General features: G+C 38.6%; 1 protein-coding gene and 1 long non-coding RNA gene across 5 annotated transcripts in view; one reads left to right on the top strand and one right to left on the bottom strand.

Moving 5' to 3' along the window:
* The window catches only part of LOC137624439 (uncharacterized), a 63,139-nt gene extending 39,380 nt beyond the window's left edge, over positions 1-23,759 (top strand). The window contains exons 3-5 of one of the 2 annotated variants that reach the window (XR_011040733.1): positions 7,575-7,636; positions 16,555-16,780; positions 23,617-23,759. This is a non-coding gene — a long non-coding RNA (uncharacterized lncRNA). Of the gene's footprint in view, positions 1-7,574; positions 7,637-16,554; positions 16,781-20,992; positions 21,692-23,616 lie in introns of those variants that run through there. The other variant, XR_011040732.1, reaches the window with a different exon arrangement.
* Mtmr6 (Myotubularin related protein 6) overlaps positions 16,634-26,099 on the bottom strand; it is a 913,496-nt gene continuing 904,030 nt past the window's right edge. For all 3 annotated transcript variants that reach the window (XM_068355203.1, XM_068355201.1, XM_068355202.1), the window contains 4 exons: positions 23,708-23,815; positions 23,305-23,490; positions 22,103-22,234; positions 16,634-16,783 (listed from right to left, as the gene is read on the bottom strand). In XM_068355203.1, coding sequence (XP_068211304.1) covers positions 16,634-16,783; positions 22,103-22,234; positions 23,305-23,490; positions 23,708-23,815 — 576 coding nt within the window. The remainder of the gene's footprint in view (positions 16,784-22,102; positions 22,235-23,304; positions 23,491-23,707; positions 23,816-26,099) is intronic.

Here is a 26,099-nt window from a genome sequence, read left to right as displayed (position 1 = left end):
CTTTAGTAGGGGTTGCAGCCCTATATACTTTAGCACCTTTGAGTTGATTCAGCCTCCTAAGAGGAACGCTGCGCTCAGTAAGGAAGACGAACTTAAAAAAAGGCAGAGTAACGGTTCAAGTCGACTTCCTTACCAGGTACTTATTATTTCATTGTTATTTTGAGATAACTGATTATATGAAAAACGGGATACTTAGCTATCCTTTAATCTTGTACACTGGTTTTCACCCACCCCCCTGGGTGTGAATCAGCTACATGATTATCGGGTAAGTTTAATATTGAAAAATGTTATTTTTATTTGTAAAATAAATTTTTGAATATACTTACCCGATAATCATGATTTAATTGACCCTCCCTTCCTCCCCATAGAGAACCAGTGGACCGAGGAAAAATTGAGGAGGTGTCAACAAGAAGTACTGTAGTACCTGGCCACAGGTGGCGCTGGTGAGTACACCCCCTTCTAGTATTGTGATAGCTGGCGTATCCCTCCCGTAGAATTCTGTCGGGCAACGGAGTTGACAGCTACATGATTATCGGGTAAGTATATTCAAAAATTTATTTTACAAATAAAAATAACATTTTTAGTACAGTATTTGTTTTGATATTTTCTACTCGAAATTCATAGTATTTATTCTGCACAGAAAAAATATTCAAATATTGTAGCCTAATATTGCTGCCAATTAAATTAAAGCATTAACATAAGTAATTCTTGAATCTTGGTCTCATAGTTTATCATAAATAATGTTTAATTGAACTATTATGCACTCATCATGAATGTTGTTTGTGCATTCAAAAAGAATTTTTTATCTGGTCTAGTTTCTTTTTAAACTGTTAAAGTATTTTCTGGAATTCGAAGTGAAGTAATTTTACTACCATAATGAGTATTCATTTATATACTGTAGTATTCTATGTCTGAGCATTCATATTTGCCTGAGCTTGGTGAAAGATTTATGCACAGAACTTATTATGCTAGAAAAAAACCATATGCTAATTCATGATACATATTTTCTTTCTCATTTGTAAGCAAAACCTTCTGAAATTTCTAGGTTGGGTGAAATAGCCAAGATATTGAGAATTGTACTAAGAAAGGTTTAGCTCATGTAGGAGCTTTATTGGTCTATAGTTTTGAATGATGACTTGGCATGTACAAAATGACTGAGAATTTACCAAATTATTTGATAAGAGGGCTTTTATCATCTCTTTACTTTCATATCCTTGCATTTCAATAATAAAGATCAGGAACTGTTCTATGAAGCCCCTTTTCAATTTATAAGAGTGTTACATTCTTATGAAATAGATGGGGTTATTAAAGTTTCCATATAAAACTCTCTTCCCATTATAACTTATCACAAAACAAATATTGTAGTTACTTCTGATAGCCATTACATGTTAAGACCAAGTTTGCTTCCTCCATATCCAAATTAAAATTGTAAATCTATTAATTCTTTATTCATATTGTAAATTATAAGGTACCCCAGTAGATGCAGGAAATAAAATACAGGGGATGAAATGCAAGATGGCATAAATTTAAAAGTTTGTCCTGTAGAATATATCAGCTTAAAAAGGTAACATATTTCATGTGAAGATTCATTTATCCTGTTAGCTGGATATACGACAATTAATTGTTTTCTTATAGTTTCATATTATATAATTTTGGTTTTAAGATTTCATTGCTCACAATCAAAATTAACTTACAGCTTAAATAAGCCCAAACATAGACTGACAATCCCTTACCTTATACCTTTACAGTAGTTAATTTCAAGTATCACACAATGCATTTTTTCTACCAATTTATTTTTCAAACAAATTGTAATCTACTGCCAATTGTCTTGACCCCGAAGGTTTCATTTATTTCTAAATAGAAAAGAAATTTTTTCAGAAAGTCGAGCATCCCTGCTGTATCCAGAGTACTTAAAAATTTTATATTCTGTACACACTACAAACACACCATGAAAATTAAATAATTTACAAGTTAATAGGAGCAAAGTACTCATTAGTTTTACATTAATAAACAGGTCACAATCTAAAACAGTTTTGCATTCAATTTACTAATTTTATCAGGTCTATTGCTATTTTATAGACTTTACTAAGGGTATCAAGGGAATTCATAGGAACCTATTTGATATTGCTGTAAAGCACATAAAATAAGTTATTTATAAGGACATGATTAGGATTATTTTTTATCTTTGCCAGAAATGGAATGTTTTAAATTTTTTCCGTAAGCCTTTCCCAATTTTCATATTACTTCTCTTGAAGCTTGGCTTATAGTGACGCTTACCCCAAAAGTAAAAAAATTACATTTTCTACCCTTTCAATAGACCTGCACTTCTGTTACAAGATTGAAGACAATGTAACGGTTAATGGCAATAACCTTGAGGTACACTGTAAATGCTTTGTCTTTCAGTCATCTCATTACATCCGTGCTTGATAGGTTGACACTTTGTTTACCTCCTCCAGATTGTATGGGGTTGTTTGGGAATTAGCGATCTTAATGGGTTCCCCTGGATTTGTTATTAAAAACTGTGTAGAATGTTCAAGGGAGTTTCTTCCCAGCAATCATGGTGGCCAATCAAGAGTTTCAAATATAAAAGGAAGTTGCTGCTCAGTCCAGGGGAAATTCCATAGGTGACTAGGCTTTTTCATTACAGTGGAAATGATGATGATAAGGCCCCTCCAGCTATTAATGAGTTCTTTGGCTTTGATAGTAATGAGCTTTAGAAGTTTTTGTCATCTATAGCTTCCATTTGTTAATTCTAAGAAGTCCAGCAAGTTTTTTTTTTTGCCTAATCTGCCCAGTTTTAAGCTCAAGATTAACTTCTCAAGATTTCCTTAGTGGTTCTAGTGCACCAGTCAGCAAGGATTCTGATGGTATACAGTGCACAACAGTCAATCCCCTCTCTAAGAGCTTCACACTCTTGAATCACTTTAGGACGTCTTACTGCCAAACCCTCGCATATCCGTGACCCGGTCTGCTGTTACTACCACTAGATTCTAAGATAGAAGACAGCTGTTAGTCTTAAGTCTTATATATTTCTGCTCGCTTAAGTAGGCTTTCATGAGCAACTGCTTTATTGGTATATTGCCTGATTCCTTTGGAACAAAGTGCAATTAAAGTTTCAGTGAAAAACTGATTGGTAGCATGTTTCGGATGGCAGTGCACATCAATTTAATGTAGGTTAAGCACTTCTCGAGGTATACCTAACAGTGTGAATGTAGGTGCTAGTACCTCAACTACTGAAACGAGTCCCTTGCTTAGCACAGGTGCCTGTTCTAATTAAATAAAAGGGAAGGGCTGTCGTTATTGCTTTAGAATTTATCAGGCCATAAAGATGATCATACAGAGGAAGAGCCTGACACTGATGAGGTATCTCCTTTACAATCATTAAGGAAAGTTATTTCTGAACAACATCCAAATAAGTTACTTAATGGAAATACTGATTCTTCTTATTCTTCTAAGCTGTCAGAAGCTCCCACCTCCAGGATGATTTGCATCCCACTGTTTTCACAGATTTTTATTGATAGAATCATTAAATTATTAATTGTGTGAGGGAAAGCTGCTAATTCTGCCTCCCAGTATGTGTTAAAAGCCTTTTCATTCACAAAAGCATTCAGAGTTCTATAAAACAAATAAATTGCTAACCTTGTTATTTAATCAGATATAGTTTCTTCTCATGAAACCATCATTGATTGAAAGATGCTTGACCTAGAGTTTTTATTTTAACAATAAAAAACCAACTTCACCTACTGCATTGAAGGGACAAACCTTGTCAGCAGTTATCACCGGGAAGTGGAGAGGAGAGAATGTATTCTCTATATCAATTGCTGGGAACTTCAGTGTTCAGGGGCTTTAAATCTCAAGAGTCACAACTAATGGAAAGTATGTAGCAGTGTTTTCATACAACACAGCATTAGTGCTTACACAGTATTCGGAATTGGGGAAACCAGGTCGTAATCCCTATTCTAGACAGTAGTAAGTTCTATTGACTTCAATAGTCTTGGATCAGTTAAGCAGAAAAAATCAGATTCTTCCAAATGAAAATTGAGTCTGCATCTGTCAGTGTCTAGAGATTTGGAAGTGGTTGAGAAGATCAAAGTTGAACATATTTAGAGCATCTCTCAACAAAGATGACTGTATTTTGCTCACCAGTTCTGTGGAGCCTTTAGCATGGAAGGTGGATGCCCTGTTATAGGACTGGTCGAATCTGGATCTGTACGGCTTTCCATGACTTGCATTGTCAAACAAGTTCATAGTGTCTGAAAACAGCAAGTGACTCTGGTGGCTCTCTTTTGCCCTCAAAGAACGTGGTTTGCAAGACCAGTCTTCACAAGCTGTGCATCCAAAACCATACACAACCCATCTAATCAGATGGGGACTTCACTATAATCTTAGAGACAAGGATCATGTAGAGGACTTTGAAAACTCTTTCTTAGGTTCTAAAAAGCAGTCTACTAATAATCTGTATAAAAGCCAGTGAAATGTTTACTTTGATTGTTGCATGTTAAGGAATGTTTCAGTGATGTTAGATTTGAAATTATTGTTAAACTTTTTCAATTTCCCTTTTTTATGAAAACTGTCCAATTCAGCTATTAAAGTGTTATAGATCCATGCTGAATTTCATACTCAAACATTTAGGATTGGATTTATCTGTTATAGGTATTATCGAGGATGTATTTAGGTCTGTTAGTATAGAAAAACCTCTGGTTGTTAGAGCAATTTTTTGTAATCTAAATGTATTATATACAAAAGGTTAGCATTTTTGGGATGTCTTTTCATTAAGGATATTGCTGCTAACACACACTTCCTGTTTTCGTTAGGGTCAGCAAATAATTGTTTGAGTGAACTACAGGCTGTTTCATATAATGTAGGTATTGGAGAGAATAGCATAATCCTATCTATCTTCATCTCTCCATTCAGAGCCAAGGACAATTTTAATAATTTCTTTATCCTGTGGTAACTACACTGTTATTTGGACAAGACTGCAAATATTAAGAGATAATGTTCTCAATTTGTTTTGTGGGGCTAAGATTTCTGATTGTCCTCTGTCCAAAAATGCTATGTCCTCTCTCGTTAAAAGTTTAGTCACCGAGGCTCCCGGGAACTGGATCCCAGTCAGATGAAAGACTTAAAGGTTAGAGTTCATGATATTAGAAGTACAACTAGTTGTTAATTATTGTAGGAAACTTTCTTTGGGAAGAGTTTTGGATGCAGCTCAGTGATGTACCAATTCAGTCTTTGCTAAGCATTACAGTATCTTAAAGAAACCTGGCTTGCTTGTCAAGATTGCTGGGCTATACGTGCTGTATTATCTGGGAGTGATGAGGTCTAATACTGTACCATCATTATTAATGGTTTAAATTTATTGAATTTCAGGATTCAATTTTTAATTTGCAATTTACAGCATTGGGTAATAATGTGAATAAGTGAGTATGATAGAGGTGTTGTACTTGGGAACACACTATAGAGACAGACTTATAGCAATAGATGGTTTTTAACAGTGTTATCAGACTACGTGGGTGAGTCTAAGGTGCTGAAGTTTAATATTTAAGGACTTTAAATTTCCTGATTCATCTTTCATTGACCCACATCCAAAATAAGATTTTAATCAATTTTTCTTTATTTCTGGACTTGCCTGGAGGTGTCAAGAGGATAGGCAATTAATTTCAACTTAAAAATTGCCATCATTGAAATCAACTGCTAGATTCCTTCTCAATATTGTACAATATTTGGGCGCTAGGCCCACTGAAAGGAAAGAAAAGTGGTAATTTTTAGTTTTTATGGTAAACATCACTATAAGCAAGGATTCTGGAGAGAAAGGGCTACTGGGAAATGTAAGGGTATCTGATATTGACAAGCCACTGGTTGAATTAATTATTTTTCATCAGCAGTCAATTGAATGATTGTAATATAAATATAGGTGTGTGAAGTTGCTGTTGAAGTTAATAAGGATTATTTAATAATTTTTCAGTGCTCAAATTTTTTTGCTATTTAAGGCTTATAGCATGTTATTTGATTGAGATTTATCGGGAAGGGGAAAAACTCATAGGTTCAGTATGAATGATATATTGGTAATAATGGGAGCATTTTACTTTGTAGTACCTGTAATCAAACTCTTAGTTATGACATTTACTAGATTTATAAGCACAGTACAAAATATAAATCAATACGTTCTATAGTACAGTACCACATGACATAAATCTAGAGTATATCTGGATTATCTTTAGTCGTGATAAATTTCTATGAAAAATACCCTGAGAAATTAATTCTTCCCTAAATCCCCATTACATGCAACATGGTAATGTTCAATTTGTTTAGCAATACAAGTATGGTATAAAATAAAGATTGAAATCAGTGATAGTTAATTAAATTAGCCTTGAACTCTGTTATTATTTACATGCTGGAAGTAGAAGTATAGTATTAATTTTGGGGATTTGATAATTTGCCAAGATTAAATTAATGATGATCAAAAGGTGCTTTTAGACAATTTCTTTTTTAATACAGTACATTATTACTATACTGATGTACTGTGCTAAAATATTCAAATATGTACTTTAAACTGCACTACAGGGTATCTACCTAATGCAAAGATACATGTTTTACTACAGATACCTGTATTGCATTGTCCTTATGATTGTGATTGAAATTCATTGGTTTCATATCACAACATACACTATCACAGCAGATGCCACACAGCTGTAGCATATTAACATACCAAATGTTTAATTTCTAAACTACAGTACTCATAATTTTACAGGTTAAAAACTATTTCACACCTAAAGTGAATTTCATCCCTTTATATGAAGAAAATACAATTACACCAGTATTACTAAGACCTTACTATTGATGCAAATCATTCGCTGCATACGGGATGGCATTTCATTACTTTATATTTCAGTATTTCTCCCCACTTTGTCATGTGTAATGATTGCTATCAGAGTAATTAAAATAAATCTAAGGCACGCTAAATCAAGGTATGTTTATACACATCTGCTTTCGACTGTTTGGAAGTAATTAACTCAGTTTAATTGCCCAACTACATATTTTTGGAACTTGGTGGACTTTTTAAATTGCTTATTGAACTACTTATAGTAATAGTAATCATAAAGATAATTTCTCAAAATATCTGTACTGGTTTCTAACCCTATTTGTTGTTGCCTTTAGTTTCCTAATACCGAGAACAAATATCCTATTAAAACTTGTTATATTGAACGTGGTGAACTGAGAACTGTTTATTAACAAACTCAAAATACAGTAATAACCAGTGTATCTTTTTTTTTTTAATACAGTAACATCGTGTCCTTTGTTAAAATTTCTTATATAAATGAAGCCTGCTTCCAATTAGATCATGTAAAGTAGGTTAACTGTGCTAAGAGGAATGTAACACCTTGCCCAAATTTTACTTGTATTAGTGACTGTGAGTATTTTATCGAGAACAAACTATGCCAAAGTTAAAATTGTGTCAAGTCTAGGCTTTTGTTAAGTTAGTTTTTAATTCCTTTCTGTTGCAGTTGAAGGTTATTTTTTGTTAGACTTAGGGTTCTAGCTTGATTAATGATAAAAATTTTCACATTCTCCAGGATGCCTTGGGTTTGACTTGCACCAGCCCTATTCAAGACGTATTCACCATAAATATTTAAAGGTAAATCATGTCAAACTGGAAACTTTAATTTTACCTCCAATGTTTTCACTGAAATTAATGAATGGTGAGCACTTTATGAGCATAATGTATTACAATCCTTGTTTAAATTTGCTTGCTGAGGTATGGCAGTGTGCTTTATTACATTTTTAAAATGGGAATACTGTAGTTTAAAAAGAAACTATATTTCAGCAGCATTGAGCCGAGTAGTTGTAATACCCGATAACTTAAATTTGTCAAACTAATTTCATAAAACAGCTTCAATTCCAAAACCATTTAGCTGTATTGGGTCTGACTTGGAAGTATTTATTCTTTTTACATAATTGAGTTAGGCTCTACAAAAATTTTAAAATTAGTAGTTAAGAATGTCTTGAAGTGGATTGTATTATTTTATTTATCAATGAGGATATGTAATCAGTGTACAGTACAGTATTTTACTAAATGTTTCTTAATTTAGACAAAATTACTTTATTTAGGTGCTCTCATAATCTGGTACTTAACAATATTAATTTTAATGTTCACATTTTTCAATATTTATTACATAAAGCTATTAAAATCTTGGTACTATATTTACAAGAGTATTGCAAGATAGTAACAGGACAGCAAGCAGGGCCAATATGCAGTTTAAGAAAAATTTATATAATCTTTTCACCATTTTAATATATTTTTTGTATCAAAGTTATCTTAAAATATTTCTCATTTCACTACATACGGAATTATTCTTTAATAGGTTCGGTAGCATTGTTTTGCCTGCTCCCTATACAACTTTGTGAATTTTGGTACAGCGATGTGAAATGTTATGATCATTGAAGATACTCAAAATTGTCTGTATGATTCTCTTTACCAGTCCCTGTTGGTACAGATGATTATGTACTGATGATTATTCACTTAACATTTACAAGAAGTTGAATTACAATATTTCTGTTGGCTCATATATGTTAAAGTATTTTATATAAAAATTAATTAGTTGCAATATAATTAGGTGTAAACATTTCAATTTAGTATTAGGGGCATAACATATTACTCATTTTTTTTTTAATTGTAGATGTGCATACAACTGAGAAATCAGGTAAGTGAACATGAAAAATTTGTTTCTATACAGTACAGAGAATGAAAGACATGGCTGTCAAAAGTTGCATTGACTTATGAGATTTTTCCAATATATGGTAGGGATACCTAGAAATCTGACAAGCTCATAATATTGAAGCTTCAAGTAGAGTAAATGTATCTTTGGAGTCTAAAGAAATTGCAAAGCAAGAAGTCTTTTAGAAGTGTTCATGTTTAAACCATATTATTGTCTTGCATAATTAGCTTGCTTTGATAATTTTACCTACAAAATTGAGCAAAACTGCATGACTTTGTATTTAGTTTGTTGGTTTAAAATGTATTTTCATTCATTTAGGCTGACTGAAGTACTTGGTATAGGGCCCATGATTTATTAAAAAGGATTAAGAATTTTCACTGAAATATAATTTTAATCGCGTGAAATTTTTATTAATACCTGATGTGAGGTATTTCAAAATATTTTTTTTTCTTTCTTTTTTTTAGACTATTTCAAAGTGTGATTAATTTGTCTGACCAACAGCTAGAAAATTTAGTTTTTCAATATTAATCTTACCCGATAATCATGTAGCTGTCAACTCTGTTGCCGACAGAAATCTACGGTCGGGATACGCCAGCGATCGCTATACAGGTGGGGGTGAACACCACAGCGCCATCTGTGGTCAGGTACTCCAGTACTTCTTGTCAACACCACCTCAATTTTTCCTCTGTCGTGCCTCCGGCTAGACCTACATGGATACGCTGTTGATTCTAGAGTTTTTGCTCACGATTTGGTGATGTATTTGCTCTAGAGTTTAGCTTTCGCTATTCAGGAAGTTTTATCATTAGCTTAGCTAGCTTTTGGAATTAATTTGATTTATTATGGTGACGAAGAGAGTATGAACTCTCTTTCACTTTTAAATGGCCGACCCTTCCCTTAGACGGAAGTGTTGGTGTCTAAGAGAGTATAGACTCTCTTTCTTAATTTTGCTTAACAAAAGTTATAGATTTATTGTATATCTCTCCGCCTTTTATAGGCCTCTTCGATTAACTTCCTTTTATTATAAACTTATTAAAATTAATTTTTATATTTGTTTATATTCGACCTTTCCTAATAGTAGGCGGTCTTTTCTTGGTACCGAAGTTAATTAACATTGAGCCCGTCATTTCGTTTTTACCTGTTAACATATTATGCTATTTTAATGTTTTTGAAAGAATTTCTTTGATAGTCTCGTACTGTTTTCAAAGTTGAACTAACGTTTTGTTTTGTCTCTGCAGTTGTTGACGTTCAGAACGTTCAACTTGCGCTCTATCGTTACGATAGAGAGAGAATTTTCACGGTGTCACGTTGCAGTAAGAGTAAACCGATTCTAGCGTTTTGTTCATTCTTTCTTAGCTTAATGGTTTTAATTCTAATAAAGGAACTTTTTATTTGGGAAATCTTTCAGTTTTTTTCCTTTAACAATAATATGTTTTAACGATATATATGATTGGGCTCATCTCTCAGGTTCTAAGTCAAGAGAGAGAGAGAGAGAGATAGAGACGGAGGGAGAGAGAGAAGGATAAACGTTTCGTTCAAGCGAATAACGTTGTTATCGTTTTTGCTCTTCTCCCTAGTCTCTTTAGGGGAAGAAGGTAAACGTTTCTAGAGTTTTATTCTTGTTCTCAAGCTTTATGCGGTGAGAGATTTTAAACGTAGTTTATTTGATCTAGTGTTTAGTCTCTTTCCAGCCACTGAATTATTTATCTTTCATTATATTTTTCTGTTACATTGTAATTCTGTTTTCGCAATTACTAACTTTTAAGGAAGGATAGAATTGCGTGTTTCAGGTACAAACCACTTAAAGTTTCGAGTTCAGTGAAATAAGTGCAAACAGAAAATCAAAAGTGATAAAGTGATAAGCGCAAAGTGTTACAGTGTTGCGTTCGAGGGTTCGTCTGTTCGTGCCAGTTGTTCGCCTAGTCTGGGACCTCTTACAAGCTCCCAAGCCCAGGTGAGAAGTAATGTCGAAGGACTTATGGGTTCAGCAGGCCTTGATCGACGAACAGACGTTTCCCTCCGTGGTTTCGGGTGTATCTACACACGTTGCCGACGTGATCACCCCACCCACACAAAGACGAGAGAGCCCTTTTATTCCTCGTCTGCGGAAGAGGTTTCTCGCAGAAACCATGGACCAAATCTTGCAGCTTTTAAGTGCAAGTCGGTCCCTTCCACGCAAGTCCAACTCCTAGGTGTAGCCATTAGCACTGGGTCAGTTCGGACTTGCTGCAGTACGACAACTGCACACCTCCCAGAGAGGCAAGGTGGTATCGCAACAGGCAGTAGCTCCGTCTGTTGCCGCACCAGCTGTTTTAGACCCTCAGTCTCAACGGACAGTAGCTCCGTTTGTTGTTGTCTTTCTTAAACTCTAGTGGTCTATGCTGCAGACAATGCAGTCTCAGCTTGCGGTGTTGATGCAGGAGTTTCAGGCAGAGAAGGTTAACACACCTCCTCCTGCGAGCGCTCCTCCACCTCTAGGCAGTCCAGCCTGCCAGACGTATGATGTTGAGGTTCCTCAAGCTACCTCCATGCGTGAGCTGCCGCATTGGGAGTTGCCAGATACCAGCTCTGTGCAGCAACCTCCACTTTCCTTGAGGCAGGAGCCTCTTGCCACGCGGCAACCTCCTCAACACTTGAGGCAGGAGCCTTATGCTTTGCAGCAACCTCCTCTACCCTTGAGGTAGGAGCCTCATGCGTTGCGACTACCTCCTCCATCCTCGAGGCAACAACCTCTTGCGGTGCGACAACCTCCTCCATCCTCGAGGCAACAACCTCTTGCGGTGCGACAACCTCCACCATCCTCGAGGCAGCAACCTCAACTCCACCTCTGCGCAGTCCACCCTGCCAGACGTATGATGTTGAGGTTCCTCAACCTACCTCCACGCGTGAGCTGCCGCATTGGGAGTTGCCAGATACCAACGCTATGCAGCAACCTCTTGCGTTGCGGCAACCTCCACCATCCTTGAGGCAGCAACCTCAACTCTTGCGGCAGCCACCTCCACTCTTGAGGCAAGAACCTCAACTCTTGAGGCAAGAGCCTCAACTCTTGAGGAACCTCATGCTATGAGGCAGCCGCCTCAACGCATGCAGCAACCGCATTCTTCACAGCATGAGCCTCTCTCTGCGCAGCTACCTCCTCAACCCTTGAGGCAGACGCAACTCTTGAGGCAGGAACCTCACAGGAGCCTCATGCTATGCGGCATCCTCCTCAAACCATGAGGCAGGAGCCTCATGCTATGCGGCATCCTCCTCAACCCATGAGGCAGGAGCCTCATGCTATGCGACATCCTCCTCTACCCATGAGGCAGCCTCATGCTATGCGGCATCCTCCTCAACCCATGAGGCAGGAGCCTCATGCTATGCGGCATCCTCCTCAACCCATGAGGCAGGAGTCTCATGCTATGAGGAGCCTCATGCTATGCGGCATCCTCCTCAAACCATGAGGCAGGAGCCTCATGCTATGCGGCAACCGCCTCAACCCATGAGGCAGGAGCCTCATACTATGCGGCATCCTCCTCAACGCATGCGGCATAAGCCTCTTCCCTTGCAGCTTGAGCCTCATCCCATGCAGCATGAGCCTCATACCATGCAGCATGAGCCTCATCCCATGCAGCATGAGCCTCATCCCATGCAGCATAAGCCGCACGCCATGCAACATGCTCTGCTTACCTTACAGCATGCTCTGCATACCTTACCGCATGCTTCTCAGTCACACATCTTTGGTTGTTGCCAACTCACTAGACTGTCAAGCAGTTTCATAACGTTGCCTTCTAGTCTGCTGCTTTTGCACCAGTGAAACCCTCACTGAGAGAACTTAGCTTTTCTCGGATATGGTTCCTGTAGATGAGAAAGTGCTATTCTCCCTCCTTCTGATATTCCCTTGAGGACTCTGTCATTTGGAGAGGAGCCTTTAGCTGCGTAGCCTCCTATGGACTTTTATTTAAGCATAACATGCTTCCAGGGAAGGTAATGGTTCCACTTCAGTCGCTAACCCCGTCTGTTACCACACCTGCTCCCATAGACCTTGAGCTGTGTTGCAAGACATGCAGTCCAAGCTTAGTCCTTGTTAGAGGATTTTTTGTTTACGGAGTCAGTGTGTCACTGGGAAGACGTTCAACAACCAGCAGAAGTGACTTGTTGTGACGCAGTGCGGCAACCTCAGCAACCCGATAAGGAGTTGTCTGTACGACCCAGACAGTCTAGACAGCTTCGGGTTGTCACTGTACTTCCTCGCTTCCCCATGATTGACAGTTCACAGACTGTGCAGCAGTACCATGATCTTGTGTCCGGCTCCGTCAGACGACTAGCTTTTAAGAGCTCCCACAAGTCGTCGCTGTCTGGAGATTCTCAGATGGACTATGGATCTGACCAAGGAACTGGGCCTCCTGGTCAATTTTGAGGAGTCCCAGCTCGTCCCATCCCAGACCATTGTCTACCTGGGTATGGATCTTCAGAGTCGAGCTTTTCGGGCTTTTCCGTCGGCCCCAAAGATCTACTAAGCCCTAGTTTGCATCCAGAGCATGCTGAGAAGGAACCGATGCTCAGTCAGGTAGTGGATGAGTCTAACAGGGACACTTTCATCGCTGGCCCTGTTCATCGAGTTAGGGAGACCCCACCTCCGCCCCCTTCAGTATCATCTAGCGGCTCACTGGATAAAGGACATGACGCTAGAGACGATCTCAGTTCCTGTTTCCGAAGAGAGGAGGTCTACTCTCACGTGGTGAAAGAACAGCTTTCTTCTCAAGGAAGTCTACCTTTGGCTGTTCAGAAACCCGACCGCCGTCTCTTCTCTGACGCATCAGACACGGGCTGGGGTGCGACTTTGGACGGACAGGAATGCTCGGGAACATGGAATCAGGAGCTAAGGACACTTCACATCTTTTGCAAGGAGCTGTTGGCGGTTCATCTGGCCTTGATAAACTTCAAGTCCCTCCAGCTTAACAAGGTGGTGGAGGTGGACTCTGACAACACCACAGCCTTGGCTTACATCTCCAAGCAGGGAGGGACTCATTCGTGGAAGTTGTTCTAGATCGCAAGGGACCTCCTCATCTGGTTAAAAGATCGAAAGCTCACGCTGGTAACGAGGTTCATTCAGGGCGATATGAATGTCATGGCAGATCGCCTTAGCCGGAAGGGTCAGGTCATCCCCACAGAGTGGACCCTTCACAAGAATGTTTGCAGCAGACTTTGGGCCCTGTGGGGTCAGCCAACCATAGATCTGTTCGCTACCTCGATAACCTAGAGGCTCCCGTTGTGTTGTTCTCCGATTCCAGACCCAGCAGCAGTTCACGTGGATGCTTTTCTGCTGGATTGGTCCCATCTCGACCTGTATGCATTCCCGCCGTTCAAGATTGTCAACAGGGTACTTCAGAAGTTCGCCTCTCGCAAAGGGACACGGCTGACGTTGGTTGGCTCCGCTCTGGCCCGCGAGAGAATGGTTCATAGAGGTACTGCAATGGCTGGTCGACATTCCCAGGACTCTTCCTCTAGGAGTGGACCTTCTACGTCTACCTCACGTAAAGAAGGTACATCCAAACCTCCACGCTCTTCGTCTGACTGCCTTCAGTCTTTCGAAAGACTCTCAAGAGCTAGGGGCTTTTCGAAGGAGGCAGCCAGAGCGATTGCCAGAGCAAGGAGGACATCCACTCTCAGAGTCTATCAGTCTAAAGGGGAAGTCTTCCGAAGCTGGTACAAGGCCAATGCAGTTTCCTCATCCAGTACCACTGTAACCCAGATTGCTGACTTCCTGTTACATCTAAGGAACGTAAGATCCCTTTCAGCTCCTACGATTAAGGGTTACAGAAGTATGTTGGCAGCGGTTTTCCGCCACAGAGGCTTGGATCTTTCCACCAACAAAGATCTACAGGACCTCCTTAGGTCTTTTAAGACCTCAAAGGAACGTCGGTTGTCCACTCCAGGCTGGAATCTAGACGTGGTCCTAAGGTTCCTTATGTCATCAAGATTTGAACCTCTCCAATCAGCCTCTTTTAAGGACCTCACATTGAAAACTCTTTTCCTCGTGTGCTTGACAACAGCTAAAAGAGTAAGTGAGATCCACGCCTTCAGCAGGAACATAGTTTTCACATCTGAAACGGCTACATGTTCCTTGCAGCTCGGTTTTTGCTAAAACGAGCTTCCTTCACGTCCTTGGCCTAAGTCGTTCGAGATCCCAAGCCTGTCCAACTTGGTGGGGGACGAACTGGAGAGAGTACTTTGCCCAGTTAGAGCTCTTAGGTACTATCTAAAAAGGTCATAACCTTTACGAGGACAATCAGAAGCCTTTTGGTGTGCTATCAAGAAGCCTTCTCTTCCAAGGTCTAAGAACTCAGTTTCTTACCTATTCAGGCTCCTGATTAGGGAAGCACATTCTCATCTGAAGGAAGAAGACCTTGCTTTGCTGAAGGTAAGGACACATGAAGTGAGAGCTGTGGCTACTTCAGTGGCCCTCAAACAGAACCGTTCTCTGCAGAGTGTTATGGATGCAACCTATTGGAGAAGCAAGTCAGTGTTCGCATCATTCTATCTCAAAGATGTTCAGTCTCTTTACGAGAACTGCTACACCCTGGGACCATTCGTAGCAACGAATGCAGTAGTAGGCGGGGGCTCAGCCACTACATTCCCATAATCCCATAACCTTTTTAACCTTTCTCTTGAATACTTTTTATGGGTTGTACGGTCGGCTAAGAAGCCTTCCACATCCTTGTTGATTTGGCGGGTGGTCAATTCTTTCTTGAGAAGCGCCGAGGTTAAAGGTTGTGATGAGGTCCTTTAGTATGGGTTGCAGCCCTTTATACTTCAGCACCTAAGAGTCGTTCAGCATCCTAAGAGGACCGCTACGCTCAGTAAGGAAGACGTACTTAATAAAGGCAGAGTAATGGTTCAAGTCGTCTTCCTTACCAGGTACTTATTTATTTTATATTATTTTTGAATAACTAATAAAATAAAATACGGGATACTTAGCTTCTTTGTTAACATATATGCTGGTCTCCACCCACCACCCTGGGTGTGAATCAGCTACATGATTATCGGGTAAGATTAATATTGAAAAATGTTATTTTCATTAGTAAAATAAATTTTTGAATATACTTACCCGATAATCATGATTTAATTGACCCACCCTTCCTCCCCATAGAGAACCAGTGGACCGAGGAAAAAATTGAGGTGGTGTTGACAAGAAGTACTGGAGTACCTGACCACAGATGGCGCTGTGGTGTTCACCCCCACCTGTATAGCGATCGCTGGCGTATCCCGACCGTAGATTTCTGTCGGCAACAGAGTTGACAGCTACATGATTATCGGGTAAGTATATTCAAAAATTTATTTTACTAATGAAAATAACATTTTTCTCAATTCTTTAATCAGGCATTTTAAAAGATTCTTGTTTGAATAGTGAATATTTTAAAATCTATCTATGAATAATCGTTAACACTGTGAGACAATCCTAGCTTTTGGTTTTCAGTCTAAATACTAGTACATTGTGAAGTACTTCTGTTTGGTTTGAAGGTACAGTCTCCAAGTTGTAATTCTATGTAGGAACATGATTTGTACTTATACACTAAACTTTTAATAGCTTAGCTGATAATTAAAGGCGACTTATTCCAAGAAGTTACACAAGCCATTACTGTATTTTGGAGTGATAAGCCATTGTGCTAATCCAAAAAATTTAAACTGATGGGAGCTAAATTCATTGTAGAGATTAATTAAATGCCATCCAAATCAGCAAAATCAGATCCAGTATATACAGTGGGTTATACAAAAGTTTACAGAGATTCTTAACAATCATATTTATGGCTTTCTTGTTATTAAAAACTTTATCATAATCTTGATTTTATTTTGACAGATTTCTAATTAGGCAGCACAACCCACAAAACTTAATGGATACCTCAACACCCGACTAACCAACAAAATACGAGGAAGTTTTATGGAGTATCGACAGAAATAGAACGGGTTACATCTTTGTAACATGGTCGACAAACGGGTACAGGTTCCTGACTGAGATGTCCTGGTAAAGAGGCTTTCTTATCAATGCATCGAGTACAAAATACTTCGCCACACCTCCAACAATGGTACTGTAATAGAATGAAAAGCAGTAAATTATCCACTCAATCATAGAAACCTAGCAGTTACCTAATATTTAATTACATTCCCTTGGTGTAGATGATTAAAATGTAAAATAAGCAATCTCAATTCACACTCTTTAATTTCTTAGGTTAGCAAGAGAGATTATATATTAGCAGCCATTGTCTTTGGAAGGTGTCCAACTGCCATTTCATAGGACAAGTATTACTTTCAGCATACCTACATTAGTAAAATATCAATGAGAACCCTAGGATTATTGTCCACTGAAGTTTTCTAATTGTTCCTACGCAAAACCATGGATAAGAGAGAGTGAAGAGAGAGAGTACACACTTATTCCTCTCTACTAGAAACTTTGGGTGTTCTTGCTTTGGAAATTTTAATTTTTTTTTCTTTAAAATTTCTTCTTTCCAGCCTTGCGTGTCTGTTTATGACTACTCATCATGCTTATTTGACAGCAGTTTATGACCTTTTGGTGACACATCTGTATTTTGATGGTTCTTTAATTACACCTCTGCTTGCATGACTGGTGCCGAGAGGTCGTACTTAAAAGGGCAGCCGTTCAGGAGTGGAGGAGACACAATCCCTTATTAGGGGTTCGAGATTGCTTGCGACCTCTTCCCATTTCCCATTGAAGGAGGCTGGTTGGGAAAAAGTAACAAACCTGGTGGTTGGGAGGTTTTCCTTATTTCTGTTGGGATGCGAGACTTTCTATTGACTCCCCCCCCCATTTTTCAGTTTGATGTAGTGTATTGGAGAGGATCCTGAAACACATGATGACCTGCCTAGGTTCCTATGCAAGGTTTTGTTTGAAGTGTAGCGGCTACGGTCGCTAGCAGTCACTCCTGCCAAGGGATGTTTCCCATAATCATCAGGATTTCCTCTATGCTACCCTTTTTGGAGGACTAGTCCGTCATCAACTTCGAAGACATTCTCACCTGCAGCTCCAGGCTTCACCCTTTAGGAGGTCCTTCTTCAGAACTCTTCTGCTCTTTGGAGCATGCTCGCAAGTTTGTATGCCTTATTTGTCTGATCTTTCCTCTTTGGAGGAAGATATTTGATGCCCCTGGCATCCTTCATCCTTATCTTCGGGGACTTTCTAGATTTGGCGAGAAACTAAGGAACTTTTTTCAGCTGAAGTCAAATCTTCATCCTTCATTCTATCTTTGGAGGAGGATCTCTGTCGCCTTTGATATCCTTCATCCTAACCTGCAATGACTAACAAAGACCATCTTAGGAACTTTTAGACACGCAATGATTTCCGAGGACCTTCTTACCAGGCTGTGTTGTTCTGAAGGGCCTGCAAAGCGTCGCTCCTTGGAACATGCACATAAGGGTGCTTGTCAACCTTGTCCCGAGCTTTTCCTCTTTGGAGGAGAATCACCGACCCCTTTAGTATCCTTCATCCTGTACTTTGAGGAACTTTTAGATCTTCTTCGACTTTGAGGATCTTCTCTTTAGGCTTTGTCCTTCAGGAGGTGGTCCTTCGGAGTGTGCACACAAGTTTGCTTGTCAACCTTGTCGTGATCTTTTTTCTTCGTAGGAGGATCTGGCATCTTTCATCCTGATATTCATATTCCAATCTCTATTCAGTAATTTCTGGTGTAGACTTTCATCTGTTTGACTTATTCCGACAAAAGTACGAGATACATCCCTCTTCATCTCTGTAACAAAAGTTTCTCGCCAGACCAGTTTTTTTTACCTGACAAGTAAATGAAGTTAGTTATTTGCCCATAGTAGCTCTCTCGGGTATAAGAGCAATTTAATCCAGGGGGTGGATTGTATCCTATCCCGAGATCACCTTCCCCCCTTTAGGAAAAGGGCTCTCCGCTTCTCTATTTTAAAGACTGGTCTCGTTCGGATGAAAGCCTCAAGACGTCTCCCAATATAACCTTAAGCTTTTCTAACATGGGGACAACGTACCCGTTGGGCAGGCAGGTTGGGTAAGAGCAGTAACCATTAGAGCCAGTGAACAGGTCTCAATGGCCTTCCTTCCGGAAGCGAAACTCCATGGGCGTAACCTCAAAAACTTTTGTTCCTGGTTGTCAGAGCACAGAGCTGCTCTTACCTCCTTATCACTCTCACCTATGATGCCCCAACCATCTGGAAGTTCTAGCGTTTATTGGTGTGACACCATAGGACTTCAGGTGGATTTGTACAGCTCCGGAGTATTCTTTGATCCAGAAGTGTTCTGAGAGCAAATTCTCTTCGGTCATCGGCTACTTTTTAATCACACCTAAGCCAAAGTTAGTCCGGCGTTCAAGAGTTCCGCCCATCAGTTTTGGAACGCCCACATCATTTTCTTTTGTCTTCACACTGCTTCTGAGAAGAATACTCGACAAGGCTGTAGTCGCTTAGGCCTCAGCAGGAGCTCAAGTCTCTGAGACAGCGTTAGACTAAGACGCCCACACCTTCGCTCAAACATGTACTCCGAGAGGCTGTCAGTCAGTTTACACGAATCAATAAAATCCTCCGACTTTAGAGGAAGATTCCCGTCTTCTTGAGGCCGATTTGCACATGATGCGAATTGGAGGTCTGATGCCTCTTAGTTTAGTCATAAGCACACCAAGCTAGGGATACTCCTGTTTTCTCAGACATCTGTAGAGACATCTCTCAGGGCATATATTCAGCTTACATGTGGACTGGGCCTTTCCAGCAAGGAGAGCCTAAGTTCAGAGGCCCCCCCCCCCCAATGAAATGTTTTCTTTATACATGGACCATATGTGATGAGTTCCTGCCTGCAGCCAGCGAGGGTAGCCAAAACTTCAATACGTAAGGTGACATTAGCAATAGTGCTTTACACTAGTGGTACTGAATTTGGAGCTTTTTTCCTGGAGAAGAGAAACCATTGCCCAAGTATACTCCTGAGACCCGTCATTCCCGTTAGAAGACCACTGAAACGTTCTAGGATTATCCACGGGCAAGAGCCTCGACCTTGGAGCAGTGGAATAGTCCCATTGACAGCCTGTTCATCTGAATCTCGTCTTGAACACCAGATATCAATGGTCAGACACCAGGATCTAACACCATGCAGATCCTCGTTCTCTGTGGTCTAACTGCAAGAGTAATCATTGGACCGATTCACTACTTAGCATTCAGAGCTGCAATTCCTTCCTTGCAGGAAATTCTGATTGAAAGCTCAGCCGAGTAGACACTTGCTACCCTTCTAGAATCTCTCTGTGGCAGGTTTTACGGGCAGAGAAAAGTTTATCGACATTAACCATCTTACTCCCAAGCGATGTGACCCACAGGTTTGTTCTTCACGACCTGTTGTAGCCACACAGCGAGTGGAATAGCAACCCGGCTCCTTTCAAAGGATCATTAGCATCATATCTAGGTAAGGATGACATATCATAAGGATGACATATCAGTCTGATGGTCTGACTAGCCCTTTCTTTTCCTTTCGTTCTTCCTCTCTTTTGGGGTACAGCATGAAAACCATGCCAGCTGGACTTAATCTTGATGCAGGTATGACCCTTTTAGCTTGCTGCTATTCTGTACTCAAATACAGAGAGCGTCTTTTCCCCCCCATACTCCTTACGAGGGGCACTATGACGTATCAAGTATACAATGCGCTTCAGCAGATACATTATTCTTTTTGCCAGACTATGACAGAGATTTTCAGCTCAAAGCAACCAAGAGAGACAGACCGCATGATTCCCGTACTTTTTCTTGCGGATTATGAGGTGTAAAGAATCCAGACTCTTGTAGAATCACAGATGATTGAGCCTCAAATTCCAGGGTAAAGTTTCCAGCCAGTTGCAACAGGAACTTCCTTCCACTTAAGGATGAGTCTTGCATAGTAAAGAATGATGGTTTGTATTTGTAATAAAACAAATAACAAATTTTTAAAGTAATTTGATTTTTCCTAGCCATACAAATCAAAGTTCTTTACTCCGACCTGCCCTCTGTCACCATCCCCCAACGTAATTCCTGGTTGCAATACAATAGGTTACATTTGAGCTACAGGGGAGGCAGTTGCCTCCCCACCGCCAGCAGGTTAACTACCTGCCGGTTGTTTACACCTTGTTAAAAGTTTTAACTACCGTATTCCATGTAAGCTGTTATCCTTCTATAGTTAGGAAATATGTAAATTACTTTTCAAAATTTTCATTTTATGATTGTTCACAGAAATGTCTGAACCACCATTTTTTGGAATGTTACCAATTTCTAAAATAATCTGTATTTGTTTCCACACACAGAAGAAAGATAACAGCGAAGATTGAATGCGGCAATAAATATTTATATAACAAGGTGTCAAAGACCAACCAGTAGTTACCTGCCAGTAGTGGAGAGGTATTTAGTGTACAGTGCTGTAAATATATTAATTTTCTTTCCAATGAACATAAGAATATTTATCCTACCACTGCCAAGGTTCTCAACTATGGGTGCTGCGCTAAGTGGAATTTTTCTTACACTATTGGAAACCCAATTATAGTACTGTACATACAACAAACTTAGCAATACAGTTTGTCAAACTGAATGTGATGGGAATGCATACGTATTTATTTACCTCATCTACATATTACTATTCATGTTTTCATATTTCTCTTCAACTTTGGTTGACAATTCACTATATACAGATTTCAACAACTTGCTTTTTTAAGCAAATTAACAAACATAAATGTACAACGTAGCTTATGACTAGTTTGTTTGAAATGTATCCAACCAACAAAAATCACAGCTTTAATGTACTGTGCAAAAATCAGATATTTTAAGCAAAAAACCATAACTAGGTTACTGTCTGTACTGTATTGTGGTGATACAAGTTCTGGTACTTAAAATTGATAAAAGGTTAATCATACTGTACTGTACAAACAATATTAACAACAGGGTAATTATCATGAAATTTAAACATCAGGAAAAAAGTTTGGACACAAAGCATCACATTACTTTGGAAAATTTTTTGAGTCCCTACAAAGCCTATTTTAATATTATGGTATCCCAGTAAATAATGTTTCAGATTCACAATTTGTGGGTTAGAAATTTGAGCTTGGCTCACAGCCTGAAAATGATTTCGCTAGTGTTCACAATGACATAACCTCATTGTCCCTTTGGTTAGGAATGATGGGTTTTTATAGGCAGTCTACCTGCTGAATAATCTGCAGACATTCCCTGTCCTTTTACTAGTTCTATCTTGGGTAGAGATTGGGTTTTAGCACTGATCATACACATACAACATTAGGCTTTAGGGTATTTTCCTGTCTCATTCCCTAGCAACTCATAAAGAGATTAAAAAAAAAAGGACACCTATCAGACAAGCTTTTGATTTTTGTTTAAATATTTTAAAGATCAAAATCGCATATTCTTACCTTTCTGCTGAAGTGGTCAAAAGGAGTGGAGCATGAGCATTCCCTGATATTCCTAAACGTCTTCCAATCTAAGGCTACAGAAGCCAGCTCAGGGGAAACTGTATGCATTGCTTGATAAGTTGACAACTGATTCTGTACAGATGAAAAAAAAATCTTCCATATAACAGCAAACCAAGGATAATTAAAGTTTTGATTTTCAAGCTAAAGTCCAACTGACTGATGGCAATAAACAAGCATTAGGCAAGAAGGAGTTGGTAACTAGAGAGAGAAGTGTAGAAGGCAACAATTTAATGTAGAATAGATCTATATAACTGCTCTAATTTCATCAAAGAAAAAGCTGATAGGACAACTGTACTACAGAGCTACCTGTATTTACTATGAAAATTCACTGATGATGATATAGCTTGCTCTCTCAAAGCTTGGTTTACATTGATGTATACTGCAAAAACTAAGAAATTATAATTTTATTTCTTTTCAATAGACTTAGTCTTATTGGGACTATCAGGGGAGGGGGGGGGATAACAATGGCTTGGGTACAACATAACATCTTTAGTCTTTTAGTCTATGCCATTCTTTGATTTATGAGCATTGCCCCCTACTCCACATTGGTCATTGTTTAGGTTTTCATTGCTTTTAGAGATCTCTTCAGGATTTATTAGTAATTGTCTTCAAGGGAATTGTTTCTGGTTCTGGGTGATCACGATCTCCAATCACTTTGTCTCATGCTAGGGGGCAGAATTGCAATTTAGAAAATCACTCAGGTGTGTGAAGTCCTTACTGTTCCTCTTAAGGAAAAATATATATGGTTGGTTTCTGATCAGATAGGTATAATAGAAAATCTTTTAGTTCTGGGGAAAATCCACAGAAGACAAAGCTAGTCAAATTTTTATTCCAATGAATGAAAAATGTTAATGTGTGAATGTACTACAATTATTACGGTGCTGAAATCATTCAGTTGGATACTTGTGATCGTAGGTGTGTAGGGGTTTATTATTCATTGGTATGCAAAGGCAAGAATTAGTATATCAAAAATTTGTCCCAAGCTGTTGAAAAAAAAAAAATACATAAATATAACACAGGCAGTCCCGGTAACATGCAGAAATTATTAAAGTATACAAATTTATTCTTACATTATTTGCAACATTTGTAACATGCAATTTCATACAAATACTATGACATCAAGTAGCATTTCTTCCACTTACCAGAGACTTTCTACTACTTCCTTTAAACTGTGGATATGAGCTGTAGTTTGAGATGGGTGAAAGCTTTTCTGGGGAGATCCCAGACTCTACAGAGTTTGTTACGGTCAATGCACCTACTGACACTAAAGACTCTTCTACTTCCTGCATCCCAAAGACACTTATTGAGTTTTCTTTCACCTCTCCATTCTGTTAAAACATTGCAGAAATGCAATAAGCTGTGTGAATATTACAATGGCTTTTGCTTTTTTGTGTGATATTTTAATGCTAATGTATTTAAACCAAGTCACCAACTAAATATATTGTTTGTTACAGAGCAAACAATGCAATAGCAAACATACAAGTGCTTCAAAAACGAAAACGTGAATGAAATACTATACAGTAATGCTGTAAACTATCCGTTTACCTGCTGAGGGTCCTCATCGAGAATTCTGTTGTCATAGTTGTTGTCAGGATCTGTTTTAGTAGAGTTTTTTCCTTTTCTCTCCAACTCGCTTTTTAGCCATGTGATACGCTGAAAAATACAGTGATATTAATAACATAGATATTTATTACCATGTAAGACTAGCTCAATAATATGAAGAGGCTTGTTTAGCAAATATTAAACTAAAAAAATTACATCCAATTTGGTACTACCTATAAATGAAGGGACTTCTAACCTACTTAATTTTGAGTAAACTTTTAACAAAGGAAAACTTACTTCTAATGTCTTGAGCATTATCAAACAACAATAATAAGGACATTTTATCGTATTATTACTTAAACCATACTAGTCTCTATGTTTAAAAAATAAAATTTAATCTAATAACCTTATCTAATTTTCCTATTATTCAAATTCTTAAGCAATAGTAACAGGAGGTTAAAATTTCGACGGAACAGACGGCAGGTTAAGATTTCAATGGATCGTAATTATTGATCATTACAAATGATGGACAGTTAGCTACAAATTGTCTAAACCATATCTGTGTATAGCAGTATTAATTTTTTTTTTTTTTTTTTTTTTTTTTTTTTTTTTTTGCAAATTACTAGCTTTTCCTTTACTGTGCTGTTCATATTGCATCTCTCAAAACTTGTTATATCTACATTTACCCATAAAACAAAAAAATTAAATAAACTTGGACATTTAGTAAAGTAACAAGACAATTTGGTTGCTAATGATAAAAATGGCTTGACCAAGACATACTGCCTTTGACTTCCGTCTTCGCGTCACTTTATTGTTGAATAGCAGGCCCCATACTCCACATTGTTCAGTCATTTAGGTTTTTAGTACTTTTAAAGATGTCATCTCCAGGAGGTAAAGATGTAAACTAACAGGGAAAACCGGTAACAACAGGGAAAACCGGTAAGCAATGTCGTTGATCATCCTTCAAAACAGGAATAGGAGGATGAAGAAAACATGAAAAAAGCCTGAATGATGAGGTATCTCCTTTTTATTCATTCCAGAAACTGATTTTCGCCAGGTATCCAAATATGTTGCCCAAGACAAGTTGATTCGGCTTATTTTTTCCAGGTCATTGGGAATGGCTACTTCCAAGATGACTTATACACCTCAAGTTTCTCAATGTTTTGGATAGAATTGATAAACTCTCAAATGCAAAAAAATGACACTAATCTTCCATTAGATTATGATTAAATCTCCTCCCTTGATCACGTTATTAATGCTAATCGATGTAAATCTTGAAATGCAGGGCTTGCAAACTAGTTTAATTTTAAAAAATACTGTTTGTGGGTAATAAAGTAGGAAGCATTCTTGAAATACTCTCCTTTTGCAGATTCTCTAGTAAGGGTTGCACTGTTTCTCATCTTATAGAAGATGAAATTTGCAGGTCATCAGGATTTGAATCTTGCCTTGGATTTTATAACTTGGATAAAATCCGTATTTTGCAATTCAAAGAGAGCAACATGCATATGCGTCTATGGTTGGGATTATGTCCGAGGTAAAGAAACATTTATGGATTTCTTTCCCCTATTTTGGGTCTTTTTTTTTGTGTAAATGAGACTGATAAGGTAATTTTTCAAGTGGGTACTACAGCACAAAACTACTCTTTGAAGTCACTTTCTATACATACCCCAGTTTCTCTCTCTAAGCCAGTAGCTTCTATGGCCCTAGAGTTTTCTCCAAGGAATTCCTATCCTCGCTGTTAAAATATCAGGATTCCACTTAGTAGATATTCCGGCAGAGTTTTCAACATGACTTAGATCTCATCAGAGAATGGTAAAGTGGGTCTTTCCTGTATATCCTCCAGTCTTCCCTTATTCAAAGAATCAATACTATGTCAGAGTTATCTATCAAAGACAGCAGAGGCACAGATTTTGAAACTAGAAATTGTAAAACTTCTGAAAGATGATGGGATAAAAGAGGTCTTGAACCCTTCTCTGGGTTTTAGAACAGTTTATTCCTGGTTTCTAAAGCATTGGGGAATTGGAGGCCAGTTCTAGATGTCTCAAACCTCAATAAGTTTACAATTCTCACAAAATTATTTATACAATTACCCTCAACAGTTCCGAAGGTGATAGACAAAGGAGATTGGGCATTATCGATAGACTTCATACATCCTATTTTCAAATTCCTATTCATCCCGATTCAAGGAAATACCTTTATTTTGTCAAAGAACCAATTCAAGTGGCGTGTTTCCGTCTCAGAACAGCCCATCAAATTTTCACCAAAATGATGGTCCCATTTCAAATGATTGGCTATTTTTGAGCGATTCATTGGGAAGGATTTGGGTTTAATAAGTGCGATTGCTGGAGTTGCAGAAGATTTTGGCAATTTGAAGAAGTCTTTCCTGGTTCCAACT

The sequence above is a fragment of the Palaemon carinicauda genome, chromosome 31, assembly GCF_036898095.1.
Source record: "Palaemon carinicauda isolate YSFRI2023 chromosome 31, ASM3689809v2, whole genome shotgun sequence".
Taxonomy (NCBI): Eukaryota; Metazoa; Arthropoda; class Malacostraca; order Decapoda; family Palaemonidae; genus Palaemon; species Palaemon carinicauda.
Note: the sequence above shows the minus strand (reverse complement) of the source record. Positions and strands in the feature narration are given on the sequence as shown.